General features: G+C 38.4%; 10 protein-coding genes across 11 annotated transcripts; 3 read left to right on the plus strand and 7 right to left on the minus strand.

Moving 5' to 3' along the window:
• Positions 1 to 2,303: 2,303 nt before the first annotated feature.
• On the minus strand, positions 2,304 to 2,868 carry LOC6493792 (larval cuticle protein 65Ag1). Its single transcript, XM_001958405.4, has 2 exons — positions 2,733 to 2,868; positions 2,304 to 2,667 (listed from the first exon to the last, which is right to left on the minus strand). Exons 1-2 carry the CDS (start codon positions 2,840 to 2,842, stop codon positions 2,466 to 2,468), a joined length of 312 nt encoding a protein of 103 aa, XP_001958441.2. The 5' UTR covers positions 2,843 to 2,868; the 3' UTR covers positions 2,304 to 2,465.
• On the minus strand, positions 2,787 to 3,930 carry LOC6493791 (endocuticle structural glycoprotein ABD-5). The gene is made up of 2 exons (XM_001958404.4): positions 3,728 to 3,930; positions 2,787 to 3,555 (listed from the first exon to the last, which is right to left on the minus strand). Exons 1-2 carry the CDS (start codon positions 3,859 to 3,861, stop codon positions 3,369 to 3,371), a joined length of 321 nt encoding a protein of 106 aa, XP_001958440.1. The 5' UTR covers positions 3,862 to 3,930; the 3' UTR covers positions 2,787 to 3,368.
• Positions 3,931 to 5,318: 1,388 nt separating this feature from the next.
• LOC6493790 (larval cuticle protein 65Ag1) lies at positions 5,319 to 5,952 on the minus strand. The gene is made up of 2 exons (XM_001958403.3): positions 5,743 to 5,952; positions 5,319 to 5,676 (listed from the first exon to the last, which is right to left on the minus strand). The coding sequence occupies exons 1-2, from the start codon at positions 5,859 to 5,861 to the stop codon at positions 5,478 to 5,480; spliced, it is 318 nt and encodes a 105-aa protein (XP_001958439.1). The 5' UTR covers positions 5,862 to 5,952; the 3' UTR covers positions 5,319 to 5,477.
• A 277-nt stretch (positions 5,953 to 6,229) lies between these two features.
• LOC6493789 (larval cuticle protein 65Ag1) lies at positions 6,230 to 7,075 on the minus strand. Its single transcript, XM_001958402.3, has 2 exons — positions 6,918 to 7,075; positions 6,230 to 6,855 (listed from the first exon to the last, which is right to left on the minus strand). Exons 1-2 carry the CDS (start codon positions 7,025 to 7,027, stop codon positions 6,663 to 6,665), a joined length of 303 nt encoding a protein of 100 aa, XP_001958438.1. The 5' UTR covers positions 7,028 to 7,075; the 3' UTR covers positions 6,230 to 6,662.
• A 2,057-nt stretch (positions 7,076 to 9,132) lies between these two features.
• Positions 9,133 to 9,598, minus strand: LOC6493788 (larval cuticle protein 65Ag1). The gene is made up of 2 exons (XM_001958401.3): positions 9,417 to 9,598; positions 9,133 to 9,333 (listed from the first exon to the last, which is right to left on the minus strand). Exons 1-2 carry the CDS (start codon positions 9,521 to 9,523, stop codon positions 9,135 to 9,137), a joined length of 306 nt encoding a protein of 101 aa, XP_001958437.1. The 5' UTR covers positions 9,524 to 9,598; the 3' UTR covers positions 9,133 to 9,134.
• Positions 9,599 to 10,676: 1,078 nt separating this feature from the next.
• Positions 10,677 to 11,768, minus strand: LOC6493787 (endocuticle structural protein SgAbd-6). Its single transcript, XM_001958400.3, has 2 exons — positions 11,472 to 11,768; positions 10,677 to 10,954 (listed from the first exon to the last, which is right to left on the minus strand). Exons 1-2 carry the CDS (start codon positions 11,615 to 11,617, stop codon positions 10,765 to 10,767), a joined length of 336 nt encoding a protein of 111 aa, XP_001958436.1. The 5' UTR covers positions 11,618 to 11,768; the 3' UTR covers positions 10,677 to 10,764.
• Positions 11,769 to 13,629: 1,861 nt separating this feature from the next.
• Positions 13,630 to 14,834, minus strand: LOC6493786 (endocuticle structural protein SgAbd-6). 2 transcript variants are annotated; one of them, XM_001958399.4, is made up of 2 exons: positions 13,955 to 14,834; positions 13,630 to 13,897 (listed from the first exon to the last, which is right to left on the minus strand). In XM_001958399.4, exons 1-2 carry the CDS (start codon positions 14,083 to 14,085, stop codon positions 13,702 to 13,704), a joined length of 327 nt encoding a protein of 108 aa, XP_001958435.3. In that variant the 5' UTR covers positions 14,086 to 14,834; the 3' UTR covers positions 13,630 to 13,701. The 2 variants fall into 2 exon arrangements, with proteins under 2 accessions (XP_001958435.3, XP_044570877.1); XM_044714942.1 differs by having other exon boundaries at positions 13,951 to 14,114.
• A 170-nt stretch (positions 14,835 to 15,004) lies between these two features.
• On the plus strand, positions 15,005 to 15,641 carry LOC6506161 (larval cuticle protein 65Ag1). Its single transcript, XM_001958398.4, has 2 exons — positions 15,005 to 15,228; positions 15,324 to 15,641. The coding sequence occupies exons 1-2, from the start codon at positions 15,098 to 15,100 to the stop codon at positions 15,517 to 15,519; spliced, it is 327 nt and encodes a 108-aa protein (XP_001958434.1). The 5' UTR covers positions 15,005 to 15,097; the 3' UTR covers positions 15,520 to 15,641.
• Positions 15,642 to 16,535: 894 nt separating this feature from the next.
• On the plus strand, positions 16,536 to 17,146 carry LOC6506162 (larval cuticle protein 65Ag1). The gene is made up of 2 exons (XM_001958397.3): positions 16,536 to 16,771; positions 16,863 to 17,146. Exons 1-2 carry the CDS (start codon positions 16,644 to 16,646, stop codon positions 17,062 to 17,064), a joined length of 330 nt encoding a protein of 109 aa, XP_001958433.1. The 5' UTR covers positions 16,536 to 16,643; the 3' UTR covers positions 17,065 to 17,146.
• A 742-nt stretch (positions 17,147 to 17,888) lies between these two features.
• Positions 17,889 to 18,372, plus strand: LOC6506163 (larval cuticle protein 65Ab1). Its single transcript, XM_001958396.3, has one exon. The coding sequence runs from the start codon at positions 17,997 to 17,999 to the stop codon at positions 18,312 to 18,314; it is 318 nt and encodes a 105-aa protein (XP_001958432.1). The 5' UTR covers positions 17,889 to 17,996; the 3' UTR covers positions 18,315 to 18,372.
• Positions 18,373 to 19,320: the final 948 nt, after the last annotated feature.

Consider the following 19,320-nt stretch of genomic DNA (forward strand, 5'->3'; position numbering starts at 1 on the left):
AACTGCTTGTCAGCTAGTTCAAAATTATAATTAGCATCCAAGGAATGTTCGAATCACAATAAACGAATCGGTTTTAAAAAATTTGCTGAATAGTTCTATCTTCCTGAGTTGATCGGGTTCTTTTGTTCGTATTCCACGCTCAATTTCAAGACAATATTCTTTACAATAGTCAAACAATGCCCAAAGTACATATTATCCTTCAAATCCTTTTTAATTTTATTAATAAAAAGATAAATTCTTATTAATACTTAAACTATTTGGACTAACATATAACCTAAAAGTAAAAAAATCATAAAAAAAAAAATCAAAGGAAAATATTTCTGGTTTAATTAACTTGATTTATTGCTGAGACTGAGATGTGTATTTGCTGAACATTCTAGTTATTTAATTACTAGTCTTTTTTCCAAAAAGTGTGCTGGGGGTCAAGTGTCTTCCCCCAAACCAGAATAATTACTTCCACTATTTGTTGTTAATTAAACGACACCACGTATTTGTCTTCCAACCAGTTGAGTCTAATCAATGGCCAGGCATTTGACCTGCTGGTGAGCAAATCGAAATGCAATGAGGAAGATGTTTGCATTTCAATGTTCACGTTATCGATCGGCAATCAGCAGTCGGAGTGTCTTCTGCCGGATGCCGACAGCAGTCAGCCACTTGCAATTGAAATATTGCTGTCAAGTTCGGCAATGACGGATGTTCTATGCAAAATTTGCATATAAATTGCAATAACTTTTGCCTTTCAGTGCGAGCATAAAAAATACGAATATAACAAGGTTGTAACACACTAATTATCCAATAATCTTTTCAACACCAAAAAGTATGCAATAAAAAAATTAGGTTTGTTTCCTAAGTCATTCGATTCGTTCAAATTTTCACGCTAAGCCTCAAAGTCAGCTTTTTAAGTCGATTTGTTTTAATGTAAAAAACGTTTTTCATAGATCCCCAATTAACCACAAGTTTTTTGTATGTATGTATTTATGCTATTGAATGTATTTAAATATCTCGTAAACAATGACCCTCAGAGGCACGTTTTTTAGCCTTGCAGAGGGTATTAATTAATTTTGGTCAAAAGAGTATAGGAGACAACTCCGACCCTAGAAACTATACATATTCTTGATCAGGATCAACTCCTGTGTCGATATAAGCATGTCCGTCTGTCTACGCAAACTAGTCTCTCAGTTTTAAAGCTATTGAGTTGGAATTTTGCACACAGCCCACTTTTGTTTGCAGGCAGATTTTCCATATTTTATAAGGATCAGCCGTTTATATCCTATATGCCATATACCTGAACGATCGAAAATGGCACAACCTTGATATTTTTAAAAATGCTTGGAGCTGTTTCCAAAAATTTTATTCAAAAATTGATTTGATGGTGAAATTTTACGAAGGATCGGCCAACTATATACGATCCGATATATATGTAATAATATAAGCTGCTATCTAACTGCAACGGCATATTAACTTCGGCACCGCCCGAAGTTAGATTTCCTTTCCTGTTTTTTTCTTTTTTTTGTTTACTTTTATAAATGTGGAAGTTTTATTCTTAAGAATTTAACCCATTTGACAGCTTAGTCTAATCGCGATATTGATTGAGGATCGTAATTGGATGAGGTTGGTAAAATTACTAAGTCAAGATCCGGTCTGGTAGGTCTTGAGGGTGGAGTCGTTTCAGTCTTCTCTTGACTCAATTCCTTGGATCAGCGCTGCTAATAGCGGAATATGGCCGATCTTTATGTAAATTCTACTTTGAAAAATGCCCCTCTTTAAAAATACCAAGGTTGTGTCATATCCGATCGTTCCGTTTATAGCTAAAGGATATAGTCCCCCGGACCTTTTGAAATTTGGTAGACCAGATAAGTTTGCCCAGAATGGAATCTATAGAAAGTCCCATCCTTCTAATATTATAAACACCAAAGTTATGGCGTTCACGATCAATCAGTTATATGGCAGCTAAAGGATATAGACGACCGATCTGACTTATATACTGCGAGCGAAGAAAAGAAGGATGTGTGCAAAGTTTGAAGTCAATAGACTCAGATGCTGATCGACCTGATTAAGAATATATAGACTTATAGTGTCGGAGATGGCTCCTGCACTACATTGCCAATTGTGCATTGTCCAAAAGTCTGCAAAGGTAAGTCAGCTAAATCACAATATTATAGCATTTCCTTATTTTCAATGAAGTATAAAACAATAATATATTTGTATAAGATCCTTCAGAACTGTCCAGAACTTCATGTCGTAATCATGATTAATTTTATTCAGTTATAGGCGTCAGTTTTAAAATAAAACACATTTACGAATTTCTTATTCATTTTTCATATATTCAACAAACTATTTTTTTTTTACTTAGGAAATTTTTCCTTACCATCGAAATGTGTCATCGATTTCAGGAAAGTGTGGGGAAATAACAAAGGATTTTGAAGGATTGACGGAGGGACTACAGTTGCTGGTAGCGACTGCACTTACTGGGGCAATGGGGCAACGGGCAGATGGTCACCCTGGGGCTGGAATCCGTTCTCATCGGCGACGTAAGTAACGGTGTAGGTCTGACCATCATCAGCCACGAAGGAGTAAGAGCCGCGGACTGCGATGGCCTCATCCTCGGTTCCAACGTTTTTCAGTTGTCCCTGAGATTCAGCCTTGACACCATCGCTGGTCTCATAGCTAAATGGGAAACGCAGAAATTAAAAATAGGTCCATTTATTGGCTTTATCCTTTTAATAACTTACGCGTATTGGAAGCTCTCGGGTCCGACGTCAGACTCCGACCGCAGGATCTCAGCAGGGGGGGCGGCCACGGCCAGGGCGAAGAGGGCGACGAAGACAATCAGGAATTTCATGGTGATTTTTTTTGGGTTGTGTTGATCTGCGGTTCTCGAACAGTTCGCGAAGAATGGTACTGATCGAAGTTCATGTAAACTCTTTTATAGATGGAAGACGGCCTGAGTTTATTCAAAGCGGGCCAAACTAGTCAAACGTGTACAAAACATAATCAGCAAAGTCAATGTTAATGTGAAATGTCTGGTTTGGGTTTCGTTTTCGTTCACAAGTTGGACCATTTTAGGCCTAATACAATATGTAAATTAAAATTAGGCCCAAAACTTGACTCGAAAAGAATCGCACCCATAAATATTTCATTATTCAAATTTATATCTTCTTGTTTCGCTATTATATTATTATATATCTTTAAAGTCAGTGACGTCAGGAACGAAATCGATAAAATATTCCTAACGATCTGGATTCTTTTTAAGTTTTTTATGCTTTTATTCATAGTATTTACAATTATATTACATAGATACATTTTTCAAATTAAAAAAAGTATTATTTAATTTAAAAACAACATTTTTATTGTAATAAATCTAGCGCCTATGTCACTAGCCTGAACTTGGGATGATAGCCGGTTTCATCGGCAGTGAAGCTAATCTCGTACTTTTTGCCATCGGGAGCTGACCAACTAGTTGTTCCTTGGACAGAAAGGGATCCATCATCTTCTCCGGCGCCGGGCTTTACCTCTCCAGTCTCCGAGCGCGAGATTCCATTGCTGGTTTCATAGCTGCAAGGAGGCAAATTATTAAATTGGATAAAATAATAATTTATTTGAAGACATATATATTTTCTTTAAAATATATTTTTATGTCTTATTTTAGAAGCTTGTTTCATTTTTGGATCACATATCGATCACATCACAATTCACTTTTTCTCCAATTATCCCTGGCTCTACCCACGCAAAAGAATATTTGTCTCCGGTATTCTCGCTTTCCATTTTAATGGTCTCTGCCTGGGCATCCTCTCCGGCGGGCAGGGCCACGGAAGTTCCCACGGCCAGTAGGGCAATCAGCCACATAGAGCTCAAATGCATCGCGGAAACGTAGTTATTTTCAGAGTTTTCGTCGCAATTGACTGCAGTTTACTGAGATGCGCAGCGACCGATCGACGCTATTTTATAGAGAAAAGTGTCCTCACCAGCAAAAAATGCATAATAATAAAAACACATGAAAAGTAAAGAAATCAGCAATAATGGAATCATTCAATAAAACACATTTTAATTACAGATTACCACTCTAAATACCCTGCACTAATCGTGAGCAGAGGTATGCCTAGTACAAGATAATGCATGCAATTAACTTGTCCAACACTTTTTCGAATGAATGACGCTTCGCTTGGCAGCCTTAATGGCATAATCTTAATTATATTTATTTAGGGTTTGCCTCCAAATGTACTAATCACACTAATTAAGTACTGTGAAAACTTTTTGTTTAAAAATAATTCATAGGAGATTTTCCAATTCGAGCTTTTTAGCTCTGGCTTCTCACTTTTTGTTATTGTGCATCGTGAATTTTCCATTGTCATTCTCATATTACCATCAAATGGTATGAATGATTAAGTATCGCCACATACATATGTATGCATGTGTATTTGTTTAATAAAAATCAATTGCTATTAAAAAATCAATCACAGATCTATCCAGTGAACACTATTCCTAGACTAATTTCTGAAATAGAAATCTCATAAAGATGAAAACTTTATGTTCGTAGATAACTTTGTTAATATTTTTATACCCTTGCAGAGGGTATTATAATTTTGGTCAAAAGTGTGCAACGCAGTGAAGGAGACATCTCCGACCCTATAAAGTATATATATTCTTGATCAGGATCACCTCCTGAGCCGATATGAGCATGTCCGTCTGTCCGTCTGTCCGTCTGTCCGTCTGTCCGTCTGTCTGTCTGTCTGTCTGTCTGTCTGTTTCTACGCAAACTAGTCTCTCAGTTTTAAAGCTATCGAGTTGAAACTTTGCACACACCCTTCTTTCTGTTGCAGGCAGTACATAAGTCGGAACGGCCGGGATCGGTCGACTATATCCTATAGCTGCCATATAACTGATTGATCGGAAATGACATAACTTTGGTGTTTTTTAAGTTAGAGGGTTGGGACTTTCCACACATGTTATGTTTGACCAAAATATCTTATGTACAAAATTTCATAAGAATCGGCCGACTATATCCTATAGCTGTCATACAACGATCGGAATTGGCATAACTTTGGTGTTTTTTAAGTTAGAAAGATGGGACTTGGTACAGATTCTATTTTGGACAAAATAATCTGATTTGCCAAATTTCATAAGGATCGGCCGACTATATACGATCTTCTATATATCTAATAATATAATATGCGTGGCGCCACCTAGCGGACTGCGACTGAACTGCAAGGGTATATCAACTTCGGCTCCGCCCGAAGTTAGCTTTCCTTTCTTGTTTTAAATGATTTTTAAATCATATGAGTATTTAAAAATAATAATAACATTTACAACGCATTTTGTTAGGTTTTCATTTTCTCTCTTTATTTTCAACAATTTGGGGAATTGAATTAGATCCTGCCATACAAAATGGACAGGATCTATTTGGTAAGGATTTCAGGTATTAACAAGGGATGGGTAGGACTTGGCATTAAAGCTGCTTCACTCAAAAGCAACTCAGCTTAGGCCTCAGGGGCAACGGGCAGATGGGCACCCTGGGGCTGGAATCCGTTCTCATCGGCGATGTAGTTCACGGTGTAGGTCTGACCATCATCAGCCACGAAGGAGAAAGAGCCACGGACGGCGAGGGACTCATTCTCGGTTCCAGCGTTGTTCAGGTGTCCGTCAGCCTGAGCGGACTGACCATCGCTGGTCTCCCAGCTAAATGGAGAAAGACAGGGATTAGGAACTGGTCCTTTTTTGGCGTTGGTCCATTTTATAACTTACCTGTATTTGAAGCCCTCGGGTCCAACGTCAGACTCCGACCGCAGGATCTGAGCTTCCTCAGCAGCGGGGGCGGCCACAGCCAGGGCGAAAAGGGCGACGAAGACAATCAGGAATTTCATGGTGATTTTGGTTGTTTTGTGCTTTGATCTCGAGGAGTTCGCGACGAATGATGCTCACTGCTGGCCAGGTTACACTTTTATAGGTAGATGGATGGTCCAAGACATTGGCAATTATGCGAAAGGCGGCCGAACTAGTTAAACACGTCTGAAGCATAATGTGATAAATGTGTGATATTGGGTTTGGGTTAGAGCCGAATCGTTAAAACCTCCAATACGAAATGCAAATCGGCCCTATTCGCCGAACATGGCATTGTATGTTGGTGTCAATCGGCTATTCAGATTTGACTTGTAGATTACACATCAGAAACACGTCTTCAGTAGTTTTTAGCTTAAAAAATATATTTTTACTTCGATGTTTCTGCTTTTTACTTAAAATGTTTATTCTTTTAATAACGAGTAATAAGGGTAAGTCTTTTTCATAGTGTTACTAGTCTATAAAATATACTTCGGCTTTTTTCCTGGAACTTTTGAAGTTTTTTGGGATCAATTAGAAAAATAATTAAGTGATATAATAAGGATAAAAAATATGCCACTTCTTTTTGATTATGTGTCAAGTATTCGAAGGTCTGTATTCTAATAATTTTCCAAGCAATGTTTTCTTTTTAGAAACTATATCGAACGCTAATTTAGTAAGGCTCACAAATAGAATGAACATAAAATTCGACATAAATAAAAAACCATGCTGTTTCATAATCATTTTTTATTTAGTATTAACAAGTTAAGCGGTTGACTTATTTGCTGTCCTTCCATAATAAAGACTAGAAACGGTTTGGTTAACAAAGGCAACTCAACTTTGGCAACTTAGGGGGCGACGGGCAGATGGGCACCCTGGGGCTGGAATCCGTTCTCATCGGCGATGTAGTTCACGGTGTAGGTCACACCGTCATCACCCACGAAGGAGTAGGATCCCTTGACAGCCAAGGACTCGTGATCGCTTCCAGGGTAGTTCAGGACGCCGGAGGCCTCTCCCTGCTGGCCATCGCTTGTCTTATAGCTAAGGGTGGGTGGAGGTTTGCATGATTATTGATCCTTTTAAGTGATTATCCTTTGACTTACGCATAGTTGAAGTTCTCGGGTCCAACGTCGGACTCCAAATTCTCAATGTAAGCGTCTGGGGCGGCAAGGGCCAGGGCGAAGAGGGCGACAAAGGCGATCAGGAACTTCATGTTGCTGGTTTGTTGGCTGTTCGAGGACTTCACGACGAATGATACTCTGTGGTGGCCAGGTCACACTTTATATAGCCAAAAATTGCCCCAATCGGCCAATTATGCCAAATGCAGCTGAACTAGTTAGCCGACATAATGCGACTTATGGCGGCTATTGATTTGCGAAAAAAATGCAAATGAACCCTCTTCGCAAAATTGAAATGCGCATTTTTCGCAAAACTGTCACAAGCGCCGAACTAAAAAGTCACCATTTCATAGTGTTTGAGTCGATTTGCAATTCATTATCTGATTTGAACACTATTGCAGTCATTCCACAGAACGCATTATAGAGCTAGTTCTCCAGCAATATTTGAATATTCGAGTTTCTAAAAAAAAACACATAAGAAATACTATATTGCTCAAACTAAAACTTGACTTCATCATAAATTGTAGTATAGAGTTTAATTATTTAAATATAGTCACCAAGTGCCTAGAGTCAGTTCTATGCAGCATGTATCTGATTGGTTTATTATTTATTGAGATTTAAACGGTTTGTTCTATTATATCATATACTTTCTACGCCTCTAATGTAATACAATACTAATTAGATATTTCCCATTAACCCCATCGATTAATTGTTAAGCAACTCATTGTTCGGGCTTTTATTTATAGACTCACTAACACGTCCTCGGTGGAATTGCAATTTGCATTCAACTTTTATTATGTTTCGATACTGGATTGCACGCCAGAGATTCTAATTAAATTTAATTATTTCAACAAGGTTTTGTCGGTTCAGGCATTGAATTACGTAGCTTTTTAACTTTTATAACTATTTAACATGTTTTCACAAAAATATAAACTTTCCAACTTTCATCGTCTTTAAAAAACAATAAAAACTTCCCATCCAACTCTTTTTAGCTGTTTATATTAATAAAAATAATAAAGAAATGCTAACGGACACCGAGACAGGGTGGTCTCGGGGTCGATATATCTTGGAAGCTAAGTCTCAGTTTATATTAAATTTTTAAAGTTTCTCAAGTTTCTAACTTGAAAAAAATCATAGTTGTGTCATTTTTGATCATACGGTTACATGGTATCCTTAAGCTCCCATCCCGATCCCGTTCCGACTTAAATACTACGTGCAAAGAAAAGAATCATGTGTGAAAAGTTTAAGGTCGATAGCTGTAAAACTGAGAGACTAGATTGCGTAGAAACAAACTTGCTCATATCGACTGAGGTGGTAAACCTGATCAAGAAAATAGGTGTATAATTTATAGGTTCAATAATTTCTCCTTTTCTGCAATGCACACTTTCAAACGAAATTTCTATATATACCCACTGTATGGTATACAATAACAAACCATCTCAAAAAAACTTGTAGTTTAACCCTTGTAAAGCGGCGTCGGGGTACTCGTAAGATTTTTAAAAATGCATAGTCCTTTTTATTTTCTTAAACAATATTAAAATCTAAATATACAGGGGTCCACAGAAATCACTAGCGGAATCGATTTAACTGATAGCTATTCCGCTCAAAAATGTTAGGGATTTAAGGTTCTTAGCCAAGTCACAAACCTTTTCGAAAAATTTCTTCTCCATCTTCACTAAATTTCGGAGTTTTCCAGCGGAAGCAATTAACATTGCACCCCTGATAAATAACTTTTACTATTCAATTTAAAAAATTATTGTGTAAAGGAGTCTGCTTAGGGCCCAGATTTGAATGCAATTGAAAACTTGTATGTTTCAAAAATAACAATAGTTTAGATATGATTTAAAATATTTTTTTATATTTTAAAAACAGGCAGGAAAAAAACAAATTTTAACGATCTATACAAATTTAAAGATTTTATGCGATTTAATGTGATATGTGTGAGTCTATTGTTTATTATACCAATCTTCCATTTGCAATGAAGTATGAAGGAAGGTGATAGAAGTACCTAAATCATTCCACCAATGGAATGATTTTATTAAATAGTTTTTGCAAAAATGAAACACATTTTTTCAAGTAATAATCTACATTTTGCTGTATTTTTTAACAAATAATATTTTTTGACTTAGGTTGTTGGGGAATTGGGGAATGGGAAGTGGCTATATTAGCAAGGAACTGAGATATCCTTTTGCAATGGATAACTTAGGCCTGGGGGGCAACGGGCAGATGAGCACCCTGGGGCTGGAATCCGTTCTCATCGGCGGTGTAGGTCACGGTGTAGGTCTGACCATCATCACCCACGAAGGAGTAAGAGCCTCGGACGGCGAGGGACTCATGCTCGGATCCAATGTTATTCAGTTGTCCCTGAGATTCAGCCTTGACACCATCGCTGGTCTCAAATCTAAATGGGAAAGACAGGAATTAAGCACTGATCCTTTTTTTGGCGTTCATCCCGTATTGGAAGCTACTGGTTTTATAACTTACCCGTACTGGAAGCTCTCGGGTCCGACATCAGAGTCCAAACGCAGGATCTGAGCTTCCTCAGCCACAGCCAGGGCGAAGAGGGCGACGAAGACAATCAGGAACTTCATGGTTGGATTTTTGGGTCGTGTTTTGATCTCGAGAGACTTGCAGCGAATGGTGGTAAAACGAGACCATAAGACCTTTTATACAAAATCGAAAAACTGTTTCAACAAAATGCTGTGGTAAGTTTTGCAAAACTGACAAAAACAAAATGCATATCAGTAACTGCTGTCCCATTCGGCTTCATTGGTTCCAAAGTAGATATGTTAATTATGTTGTTAATTAAAATAAGTTTGGTTGTGTTTATTGAGAGCTGCATTTGGCAACTCTGCAGAAACTGTTTCCAGTTAACTAATCCAAATGTGACCAAAAAGTGACTAGAGGACCTTTTGCAGAAACATTTTTTATGAACATATATACATTTACAATATGGATATTATTTCCAAAAGGTTTTAGGCAGCCCAGCAACGCCCAAGTGCAGGGATCATTAGTACAGATTTTAAAGCAAAGTCGTTTGGAAAACGTGCCAAAATTAGGCAGCTGGCCAAGTTCTGGCAATGTTCTTTTTGGCCACAATAATAGATATGCAAATTTTATACAATTGGGCATGGCAACTACGTCAGCAAAAGTGGCTGTATAAAAGAAGAAAAAAATGCTAAAGTCGCGGTCGAGCGGATTATAATAAAACTAGTTTGATCATTGTCGCTTTTTATTCATGCATATTAATATGGCTCTTTGGCTATGTGTGTGCTATGTTGTTTTATTTTCTTAGCAGGCATCTTCCAAATTTCATTAGCATCGCATGAAATTTAAATCAACGCCAGAAATTAACCTTCAAAACTTCGTTTTCATTCGTGGCCAGATCGCTCGCACATATTTCAATATGCGCCACTTTAATTATGTATTAATTACAACGACAACAAAAACCCAAACAAGTTTCAACGTGCCAAAAATTTGCAAATTTTTGTCGGCCGAAGGTCATCCAGGCAAAGTCGCCGGACAAGCTGAGAGAAGAGCATCTCATTTAGCAGCCAACGGTGCGTATGAAAATGCAAATAAAGAACCGAATAGTCTACTGTTCTTCCACCTGTTGCGTCATACTTTTCTTTTCATTTCGCTGGAGGAACAAGTTATGGCCGTCTATGCCCATATAGCCCTTCTATAAATAACTGATATTTAGCATAGTGATCCGGGTTCAAGGAACGAAACGATCACCACATATACAATAGTTTTAAAAAATTTTATTGGTTAGTATATTTTACAAAATGAACAAATACTGATTATTTCTCTTTGCACTTAAGGGCCACCCTTAATTGTGGGGCAGATGGTCACCCTGAGGCTGGAAGCCGTTCTCGTCGGCGATGTAGTTGAGGGTGTAGGTCTGCCCGTCGGCAGCCACCCAGCTGACGGATCCGCGGACGCTAAGCGCCTCCTGGTCGGTGCCGGCGTTCTTAAGCTCGGCCTGCTCCTGGCGGGTGACTCCATCGCTCGTCTCATAGCTATAAAATTTGAAGTTTATTTTTAATTCAATATAAAAAAATATTAATTTTATATTTTTCTTTTTTCTAATATTAGTAATTAGTATTATAAAATTAAAATACTAATTAGAGCTTTAACGCGCTTCCGAAGAAAACACGAGGAATAGTAAGAAGATCTAAATCAAAACTAAATTGTTATTCTAAAGATGAGTAAAGGGGTCTATAGCTAGCAATCTATTAGTAACATTTTACTTTAAAATAGGGGAACAAAATATATTTAAAATACAAAAACATGTGAAATGTCAATGGCAAAATTAATTATTTCTTCGATCCATTAAAGCAAAAAAAAAATTTTATTTAAATAAATTTATTTTAAGAACGTAATATTTAAGTATATACCTGTATAGTTCTTCGTAATTTTTGTATTAAGATTATGACTTAAGCCTTATCAATAACCTAAAACTTATCATTAGGCAAATTTTAAAAAGCTTCAAACTAAAGTCAGAAATACTCCAGTCTTTATAGGTGAACTACTCACTTGAAATTGTAGCCATCAGTGCCGATGTTGTCGTTTTCATATCGCAGGATAGTGGCATGTTGGGAATCATCCAAGGGGGCAGCATTGATCGAGGAGATCAGGACAAAGGCGCACACGGCCAGGATACAAATGTTTGAAGATTGCATATTTATAATAGTTTTTTGTGTGTATTGAGATTTCAATAAAAATCCTTTGTGGATGTAGAGTTTCGGTCGGCACTGCACGCTCCGGTAGTTATCACAATTAGGCGCTAACGAGGTATGTGGCTGCCTGTAATGAGTGTTGAGCTATTTATAACAGACCGGCAAGTACCCAAAGTGCTACCAAACAGTCGAACCCACACTCACACACACAATTAAACTCAAACTCAGACTATGAGTGTGAGACAAGCGATCCGTGAGGAAAAGGTAGCCCATAACAAACACCTCAAATGGCCAGACAATTATCTACCCATCGCATACGCATATAATTGAAGGCAAATGAATGTGCAAGAGTGAGTGTGAGCCAAGCTTTTAATTGAACAAGCCAAAAAAAAAACAAAAATCAAACAAAAAGACACAAAATAATATAAAGACCATTAAGCGTTTGATGGGCGCTCGAATCTCATCTCAATTGCCTCGCCACGGGAGCTGAAAGTAAAATCGGATTTGAGCTTGGATTTGGAGATGATGGGCCCAATGATAATGAAATGTTTGGGCCTCTTAACAAATATTTGGCCAATGCGCGTGTTTTGTCTATAATAAGTGCACAGTCACACTCACATATTCGGATCTAAGGCAATAGGTCAATGGCTATGTTTGCACTTAGAGACAAATTACGATGAAGAAGATTAGCCCAAAATAATGGGTTGGAATTAAGGTGTCCCCTAAAAAATATCATTGAGGAAGTGTTGTGGGCAACTACATACTTAACTACTTATTATGATGAGGAAATTAATTTAGAGAAGAATGCCAGTTCCAAATACCAGAAATTCTCACGAAATTGTAAAAATTGTTTTGTGGTTTACCTCATTATTTAATTTTTATTCTATGAGGGTTATTCATCGTATTAATTTGTCATTCGTTTTTAATCCTTAATCTAAAAGATATGCAGGACTGCTTATTGGGCATTTCCGCTCCAAACTACTGACACAATTTTCGATTAAGGCTGGGCGCTTTAACCTCCAAAAGTCTCGAAACGAAAACCCCCACAGCCATTTGCTTGTCAGCTGCATTTGCTGTTCAAGTGAAGATGCGGCACGAGAGATTCAAGATTACGCGGCTGGCTCATCATCAGCTCCATCTCCATCGTCAGCCGCTGAGTGTTGGTTGATGACCTTAGTCAATAAAATAAAAAACCATTTTTTACCAGCCAAGCTATGCCAAACCGAACTGAGCAGCAGCAGTGGCCGAGACAACAAAAGCCAAAAGCGATGCGAGCTTCGCTAACATCGGCTGGGCTATGCCCTACAATACAACGGGGCGTATGCGTAATGCCATGTCAGGTCATTTGCCGGGCTGGGCCAGCATAAATCATTCAAAAAACTCTGACTGCTGCACAGAAATGATAATATTATGCCCAAACGATTCAAGATAATAGTACCTACTTAATATAATTTATTTTAAAAAGAGGACCGACCGACTAAAGTTAAATTTTAAAGTACTATGTTAAAGTCAAGTTCTAAGTACGAATGAACTAATCTTATTTAAAGTATCTCATTTATGTTCTCAGTGTACAACGACATGTCTAGGCTAAGACAGGGCTGATTATTTTGCACTTTGGGATTGATAAATGGCAGTAGTTTGCGGTAATTGCCTAAAAATTCCCTTTTTAAGCCGAGTTCTCACTTTCGTTTCCCGCATTGTGGCTTCTTTAATTGTTGATTTTTTCACTTTTTTGGCAACCTTTGTTGGGTGCTCTTCGGCGTTTATTGAACCGGTTTGGTCAGCTCCCGCAGATCGCTCAGATCGCAGCAATATATTTGGTTACGGCATACAGTCCGAACTGCTTGGGGCGCGAAGAGGAAACGGGTTTGGAAGATACAAATGTATATGCTAATTCCCTGCCCAGAATACAATTCAATTTTCGATGGGTGAAAATTTATGTCTACGTTTTATTATTATTTTTTAAGCTTCTATTGTTTATCCGGCTCCTGCTTCCAACTATTTGGTGGTTTCGCTTTTGTTAAGTATTTTATATTTGTTATTCTACTATGTCTTTAAGTCTTAAGCAAAGTCTAACTATCACGTGATCAGTGCTCCACCCGGGGCAGGTGCTCGCCTTGGGCCTGGAACCCATTCTCGTCGGCCAGGTAGTTGAGTTTGTAGTGGACACCGTCGGGTCCCACCCAGTTCACGGTCCCCTGGACGGCGATCGCCTCCTGGGGAGTGCCGGGGTTCTTCAAGGTTGCCATTTCCTGGCGGGAAATCCCATCACTGGTCTCGAATCTATCGTAGAATATAAATGAAAGACGAATTTCCTACTGTTAGAAAAAACTTACTTACGAGAAGGCATATCCATCAGTGTCCGTGTTAACATTATCGTATCTTAGTATCTGGGCGGTTTCGCCAGCATTTGTGGAGCTTGCACATAAGCTGGCGAGGATTAGGCCGAGGAGTAGCGCGGATCGGGCCATCTATCTCACCTGTCCTGCGCCGATCCGCGAACGCGACTAACTCCGATTGCGCAAAGGCCGTGCAATATATCCCCATACAATCCACAATTCAAACCCTGGCTAATTAACTCTGGCTGTGTGTAATAAAATGTGAATAACCAAATGATTTGAGAAGCAGCTAAGCCAGCAAATCAAGTCCAAATGAAATTGAAAGCAAACGATTGTGCGGTGAAGAGGCTCCAAAAAGTTCAAACGGTGTTGCCTTAACCCTCTAAAAGCGGTTTAATTGGCTCAAATACATATTACTTTGGGATATAATTACTATAAATCTATAGTGTTGTAAGCATACAAATTCTAAAAATATATATGGGTAATCTAAGCATCTGATATATGTATTTATAATTTGACAGCCGATTGAGATTAATGTCTCTGGTTATGACAATTTGTTGATTTGATCTTGAATTTGGAAATGGAATGGCTATCTATTCGACAGACTCTACTTTTCACTTGCACTTGAGCCCAATTGGCCGGGTGACCCAGTTTCCCATTTTATTGACTATTTCTGAGATCAACTAACGCAACTCATTGGCCGCGCTGCGCGCACTTTGTTTTTAATTTGTTCGAGACAAATGAAATCTGTGTATCTTGTCGCTGGGCAATCAATCAATCGCAAAACAGCCAAAGAGTCGAACAGGCGAACACTCGAAGATCCCGCAACTGGTTAGGTAACAAGGCGTCAGTCAGTGTGGGTCAAAGGAAACAAAAACCAAAACTGGTTTCTCCCCCAATCGCAATGGGACCCGCACTCACTCACTCACCCAGTTACTATACCAGTAAGTATTTTTCCTGGGATTTCTTTTGCTCCGATAATTGCCGCTTACACTATATTGGATTTTATTACACGGCCCAAGAAGGAGTATAAATTGGCCGCTCGCCGAGCGAATTGCAAGCATTGTTTGCAAACTCCTCGAACTCAGCACTTGAGCCAATCTAGCTTCCAGCTTCCTTCGATCCACACCCTAAATACATCAAGATGAAGTTCGCCCTTGCCATCGCCGCCACCTGCCTGCTCACCTGCGTCCTGGCTGCTCCACCTGCCGCCCAGCCGGAGGCCCAGGTTCTCCGCTTCGACAGCGATGTCCAGCCCGAGGGCTACAAGTTCGCGTAAGAAGCCCTCTGCCACGACTCAGTCCCCCCGGGATCTGTGTCAAGGTCGTTTCCAACCGGTTTGTTATTTACGATATTTGTATTCCCTGCAGAGTGGAAACGAGCGACGGTAAATCGCACCAGGAGGAGGGCCAACTGAAGGACGTGGGCACCGATCACGAGGCCATCGTGGTTCGCGGATCATACACCTATGTGGGGGATGACGGCCAAACCTACACCATCAACTACCTAGCCGATGAGAATGGTTTCCAGCCGGAGGGCGCCCACCTGCCTAGGGCTGTGCAATAAACTTACGCCGATTGGGACTCTCCCGCCAATCTAATTCCATTCCAGCGCAAATGTGTTAACTATGTTTAAGTTTCGTCTGAAAATCATCATTACATTTTAATAAAATCATCATGTAAAAGACAGATATTGAGTTATATTTTATTTTTTTTTTATAAACAAATAAGGATGGTTATTGGGTTATATATCGTAAAATAAAGAATTAAAAATAATAGAAATTTAAATTCGGAAAAATGCAGTAAATACAATATAAGGTAGGCCCTATCTTGTTTAATTTTATTATTTTTTTAAAGGTTTTTTTTTTTATATCAGAAATAATTGTGGCTTTTTTAATTTTCTCAATGTTGTAAAAGATTATACCAAAAGTCTTTAATAAAAAACTAACAAAGGTATATGAATGAAACCACATAAAGAACACTGAAACATGTGTGCTTGTCTATTTTTAAGAAGTAAACCCCCTTTTGAAGAGAGACAAATTATTTTTTTTTTAATATAACTAGAAGATTTTTGAATAATTTGTTCCTTACTTGAATATTATTTTTCTCCCTTTATTTACGGAAACCTATATTTGAGACCATTCGAATAAAATAGTGCTGGATTAAGCCTGCGTTGCAATTAATTTTGTTTCTTGGACTTACGGAGGGTAAGTAAACCGGGCCCTCTCGAAACAAGCCAAGACCCATGGACTATCAAAAATGTTTTTGGCTTGTTGTCTTCGACTTGGAAGCGATTGGATTGATTGATTCACGAAAAATGCAAATGACGATGATGAGGTATTTCCTAAAAACGGCGTCGATTTGTTTGCCTTAGAAGTTTTTGTTTTACGTTATTATTTGTGGCTTGTTAATGTTGTTGTATTTTTTGATTTTTAGTTTTTTATTTTTGCTTTTTTCATCATTTGCTGGCTGTTGTTGGTGCGTTTTTCAAGCCAATTTGTTAGCTTTGGTGCTCGGCGTGTAATTAGTCATTTTTATTTTCGACTAACTTTTCTTCAATCGACGGCCTCCGATCCGACTATATAAACGCCTGGATGCGGCCATAAACATCACAAATCAACCAACGTTGACTAGCCGTTCGGTCGCAAGATCCCATCGAGTCCCCAAATAAATCAAAATCAAAAAATCACCATGAAGTGCATCGTCGCCGTCGTATTCGCCGCCCTCTTCGCCGTCGTCCTGGCTGCCCCCGCTCCCGATGCAGATGCTCAGATCCTGCGCCTGGAGTCGGATGTCCAGCCCGAGGGCTACAACTTTGCGTAAGTATCCTACATTGTCCAGGACAGCTTCCACTCATGGAACATGGATTAACCCCAAACCTCTTCATCTCCGATACCCATTTCGCCCCAGTTTGGAGACCAGCGATGGCAAGAAGCACGAGGAGCAGGGCCAGCTGAAGAACGTCGGCACCGAGCAGGAGGCCATCGTCGTCCGTGGATCCTACTCCTTCGTTGCCGATGACGGCCAGACCTACACCGTCAACTACATCGCTGACGAGAACGGATTCCAGCCCGAGGGAGCCCATCTGCCCAATGTGCCCATTGGCAACTAAGGAGCGGATTCGAAAACCGAGAGCTGTTCTATGTATAATGGTTTTTAGTTGATTATTAAATAAACGCGGCAAGAAAATCGAACTAGAAAGTGGTTATTTATTTCAAAAGGTATCCAAGCGAAGAAAATTATAAGGTTTTTAATTTTTATTTCAAATATTCCAAAAAGAAACATATTAATTCACAAATAAAAGCAAAGAGGTTATTGTACGACTCAATAAAATAGAATAGAATCGATTCTTTACCAAAATATGTAATAATCTGGGTATCTTTATTTTAGAGCTATAAACTCTTTATTTAAAGTTTTTTCAATAATTGTAGACCTAAAAAATAGCATGCTTCATGGACATATGTTTCCCTATTTTTTTTTTTAAATGTTTTTAAAGCAACTCTCTCTTGCAGTTCTACTAGAAAAAAAACAAAGTCATGAAGTCTATTTCTCCAGAAGCATTTCATACTAAATATACACTTTGTTATTAGAGCACTGACGTTAACAAAAATTTCCTAATTTTAAGGCATATTTTATGCATTTTTCTAACGACTTTTAGAGTATAAAAATAAATTTGAACTGAACTATAACAAATATATTTATTTAAGGCAAACTTTAATAAAGATCACCGACCGACGCAGTAACTAGCCCCTTTCTTCTACTTTCAATGCACAAACCACAGATAAGCAAGTTTTTTGACAATAGTTAGACGAAGCCCAATGCGACAATCCAGTTTGACCGGAAACAATGCTGAAATAACGATGCGCTCATTGGCCACTCAGATCTACATAAATATTGGTAGTATTAATTTGCGAATTCGCAAAATTTTGTTACCGTTTTAGAGTACCACCTTTGACTTTTGCATTCGCGTATTTGGCGTATAAAAGCGACACCCAACTGCAGTGAAGGCATCAGAAAGTATCCAGCCTTCTATCCAGCTCCAACATGAAGTTCCTCGTCCTCGTCTTCGTCGCCCTTTTCGCCATGGCTGTGGCTCGCCCCAACGAGGCCCAGATCGTGAGGCAAGATTCCGATGTCGGACCCGACAAGTGGAACTCTGCTTTGGAGACCAGCGATGGCACCAGCATCGTCTCTGACGGAGTCCTTAAGAACGTTGGAACCGAGCACGAGGCCGCCGTTGTCCACGGATCCTTCTCCTGGGTCGATGAGAAGACCGGCGAGAAGTTCACCGTCACCTACGTGGCCGACGAGAACGGATACCAGCCCCAGGGTGCCCATCTGCCAGTGGCCCCTGTCGCTTAATTTGATCAACTAAAAAATGTGACGAAAAAAATTCAAATAAATTCTGCTTAAAAAAATACATATGGACAATTTTTTTATTAGAAAAAAAAATATTTCATAATTAATTTTCAGATCATTTCTCGGCTGTTGGATTTTATTTTAAATTTATACCGTTCCATAAACTCATTTAATTATTATTTCTTTCTCAGAATTTACTAAATACTTACTAGTTATTCTTCAATTCCACGCACTGTATTTTTTAAAAGATTAATTTTAATACAGAAAACAATTAAAAGGTAGATTAAAATCTCTGCGCATCACATCACACATGCGAATCACAACTCCAGTCAACTGCAAGAATCGACCGCGATTGGCACGAGATGGGAACAGTTTGGCAACTAAACAGAAAAATATTATTTTTGTGGGCGAAAGGGGCTTGGTAAAAATTTGAAACAATACTGACTTGTGCGATATGGAAGCCAATTTGCAAAATCTTTTCTCTTTCTACCTACGAGACCCCCGCCTTGCCTTCTCCTTGTTAACCTATTTATTTATTTGTTAACCAATTATATCATTAAAATTCACAACATTGCTCTTTATTTAAATTATCATAAAAATTATTTTTTAATTTTTTAAATAAGTCACAAAATCTTACTTATTCTCATATCCCAACACATGATTATTTATATAGAAATATAAACATTTTTTCATAAAATGAAAAATTCGTTCTTGGTTATAAAAAAATTTTCTTTAAACCAAGCTAAAAGTTTTGAATATGTGGACTATTGGGGAAAACTTAATAAAATATAAAAAAAAAATATTTCTCTATAGGCAGAAATACCGACAGACAAATACACTACAAAAGCATGTAAAAAATTAAGAAACAAAAATAAAAATCTGAACCAATTAAAAAACATGCACTTCCATTTTTTTAAATCAATAGGATTGATTTATTAAATATTTAAATGCACACGCGACTAACTGGTTTTTTTGCGATTTGGTCTTGGGTTGGCATTAGAGGTTAGTG

Source organism: Drosophila ananassae, chromosome 2R (assembly GCF_017639315.1).
Source record: "Drosophila ananassae strain 14024-0371.13 chromosome 2R, ASM1763931v2, whole genome shotgun sequence".
NCBI lineage: Eukaryota > Metazoa > Arthropoda > Insecta > Diptera > Drosophilidae > Drosophila > Drosophila ananassae.

Coding starts and splice junctions, on each gene's coding strand:
- LOC6493786 (XM_001958399.4), bottom strand. CDS start 14,085: ATGGCCCGATCCGCGCTACTCCTCGGCCTAATCCTCGCCAGCTTATGT. Junction 13,898..13,954: donor ACTGATGGATATGCCTTCTC/GTAAGTAAGTTT, acceptor ATTCTACGATAG/ATTCGAGACCAGTGATGGGA.
- LOC6493787 (XM_001958400.3), bottom strand. CDS start 11,617: ATGCAATCTTCAAACATTTGTATCCTGGCCGTGTGCGCCTTTGTCCTG. Junction 10,955..11,471: donor ACTGATGGCTACAATTTCAA/GTGAGTAGTTCA, acceptor CAAATTTTATAG/CTATGAGACGAGCGATGGAG.
- LOC6506163 (XM_001958396.3), top strand. CDS start 17,997: ATGAAGTTCCTCGTCCTCGTCTTCGTCGCCCTTTTCGCCATGGCTGTG.
- LOC6493792 (XM_001958405.4), bottom strand. CDS start 2,842: ATGAAATTCCTGATTGTCTTCGTCGCCCTCTTCGCCCTGGCCGTGGCC. Junction 2,668..2,732: donor CCCGAGAGCTTCCAATACGC/GTAAGTTATTAA, acceptor TTTCCCATTTAG/CTATGAGACCAGCGATGGTG.
- LOC6493790 (XM_001958403.3), bottom strand. CDS start 5,861: ATGAAATTCCTGATTGTCTTCGTCGCCCTTTTCGCCCTGGCTGTGGCC. Junction 5,677..5,742: donor CCCGAGGGCTTCAAATACAG/GTAAGTTATAAA, acceptor TTCTCCATTTAG/CTGGGAGACCAGCGATGGTC.
- LOC6493788 (XM_001958401.3), bottom strand. CDS start 9,523: ATGAAGTTCCTGATTGTCTTCGTCGCCCTCTTCGCCCTGGCTGTGGCT. Junction 9,334..9,416: donor CCCGAGAGCTTCCAGTACGG/GTAAGTTATAAA, acceptor TTTCCCATTTAG/ATTTGAGACCAGCGATGGTG.
- LOC6493789 (XM_001958402.3), bottom strand. CDS start 7,027: ATGAAGTTCCTGATCGCCTTTGTCGCCCTCTTCGCCCTGGCCCTTGCC. Junction 6,856..6,917: donor CCCGAGAACTTCAACTATGC/GTAAGTCAAAGG, acceptor ACCCACCCTTAG/CTATAAGACAAGCGATGGCC.
- LOC6493791 (XM_001958404.4), bottom strand. CDS start 3,861: ATGCATTTGAGCTCTATGTGGCTGATTGCCCTACTGGCCGTGGGAACT. Junction 3,556..3,727: donor GGAGACAAATATTCTTTTGC/GTGGGTAGAGCC, acceptor GCCTCCTTGCAG/CTATGAAACCAGCAATGGAA.
- LOC6506161 (XM_001958398.4), top strand. CDS start 15,098: ATGAAGTTCGCCCTTGCCATCGCCGCCACCTGCCTGCTCACCTGCGTC. Junction 15,229..15,323: donor CCCGAGGGCTACAAGTTCGC/GTAAGAAGCCCT, acceptor TATTCCCTGCAG/AGTGGAAACGAGCGACGGTA.
- LOC6506162 (XM_001958397.3), top strand. CDS start 16,644: ATGAAGTGCATCGTCGCCGTCGTATTCGCCGCCCTCTTCGCCGTCGTC. Junction 16,772..16,862: donor CCCGAGGGCTACAACTTTGC/GTAAGTATCCTA, acceptor ATTTCGCCCCAG/TTTGGAGACCAGCGATGGCA.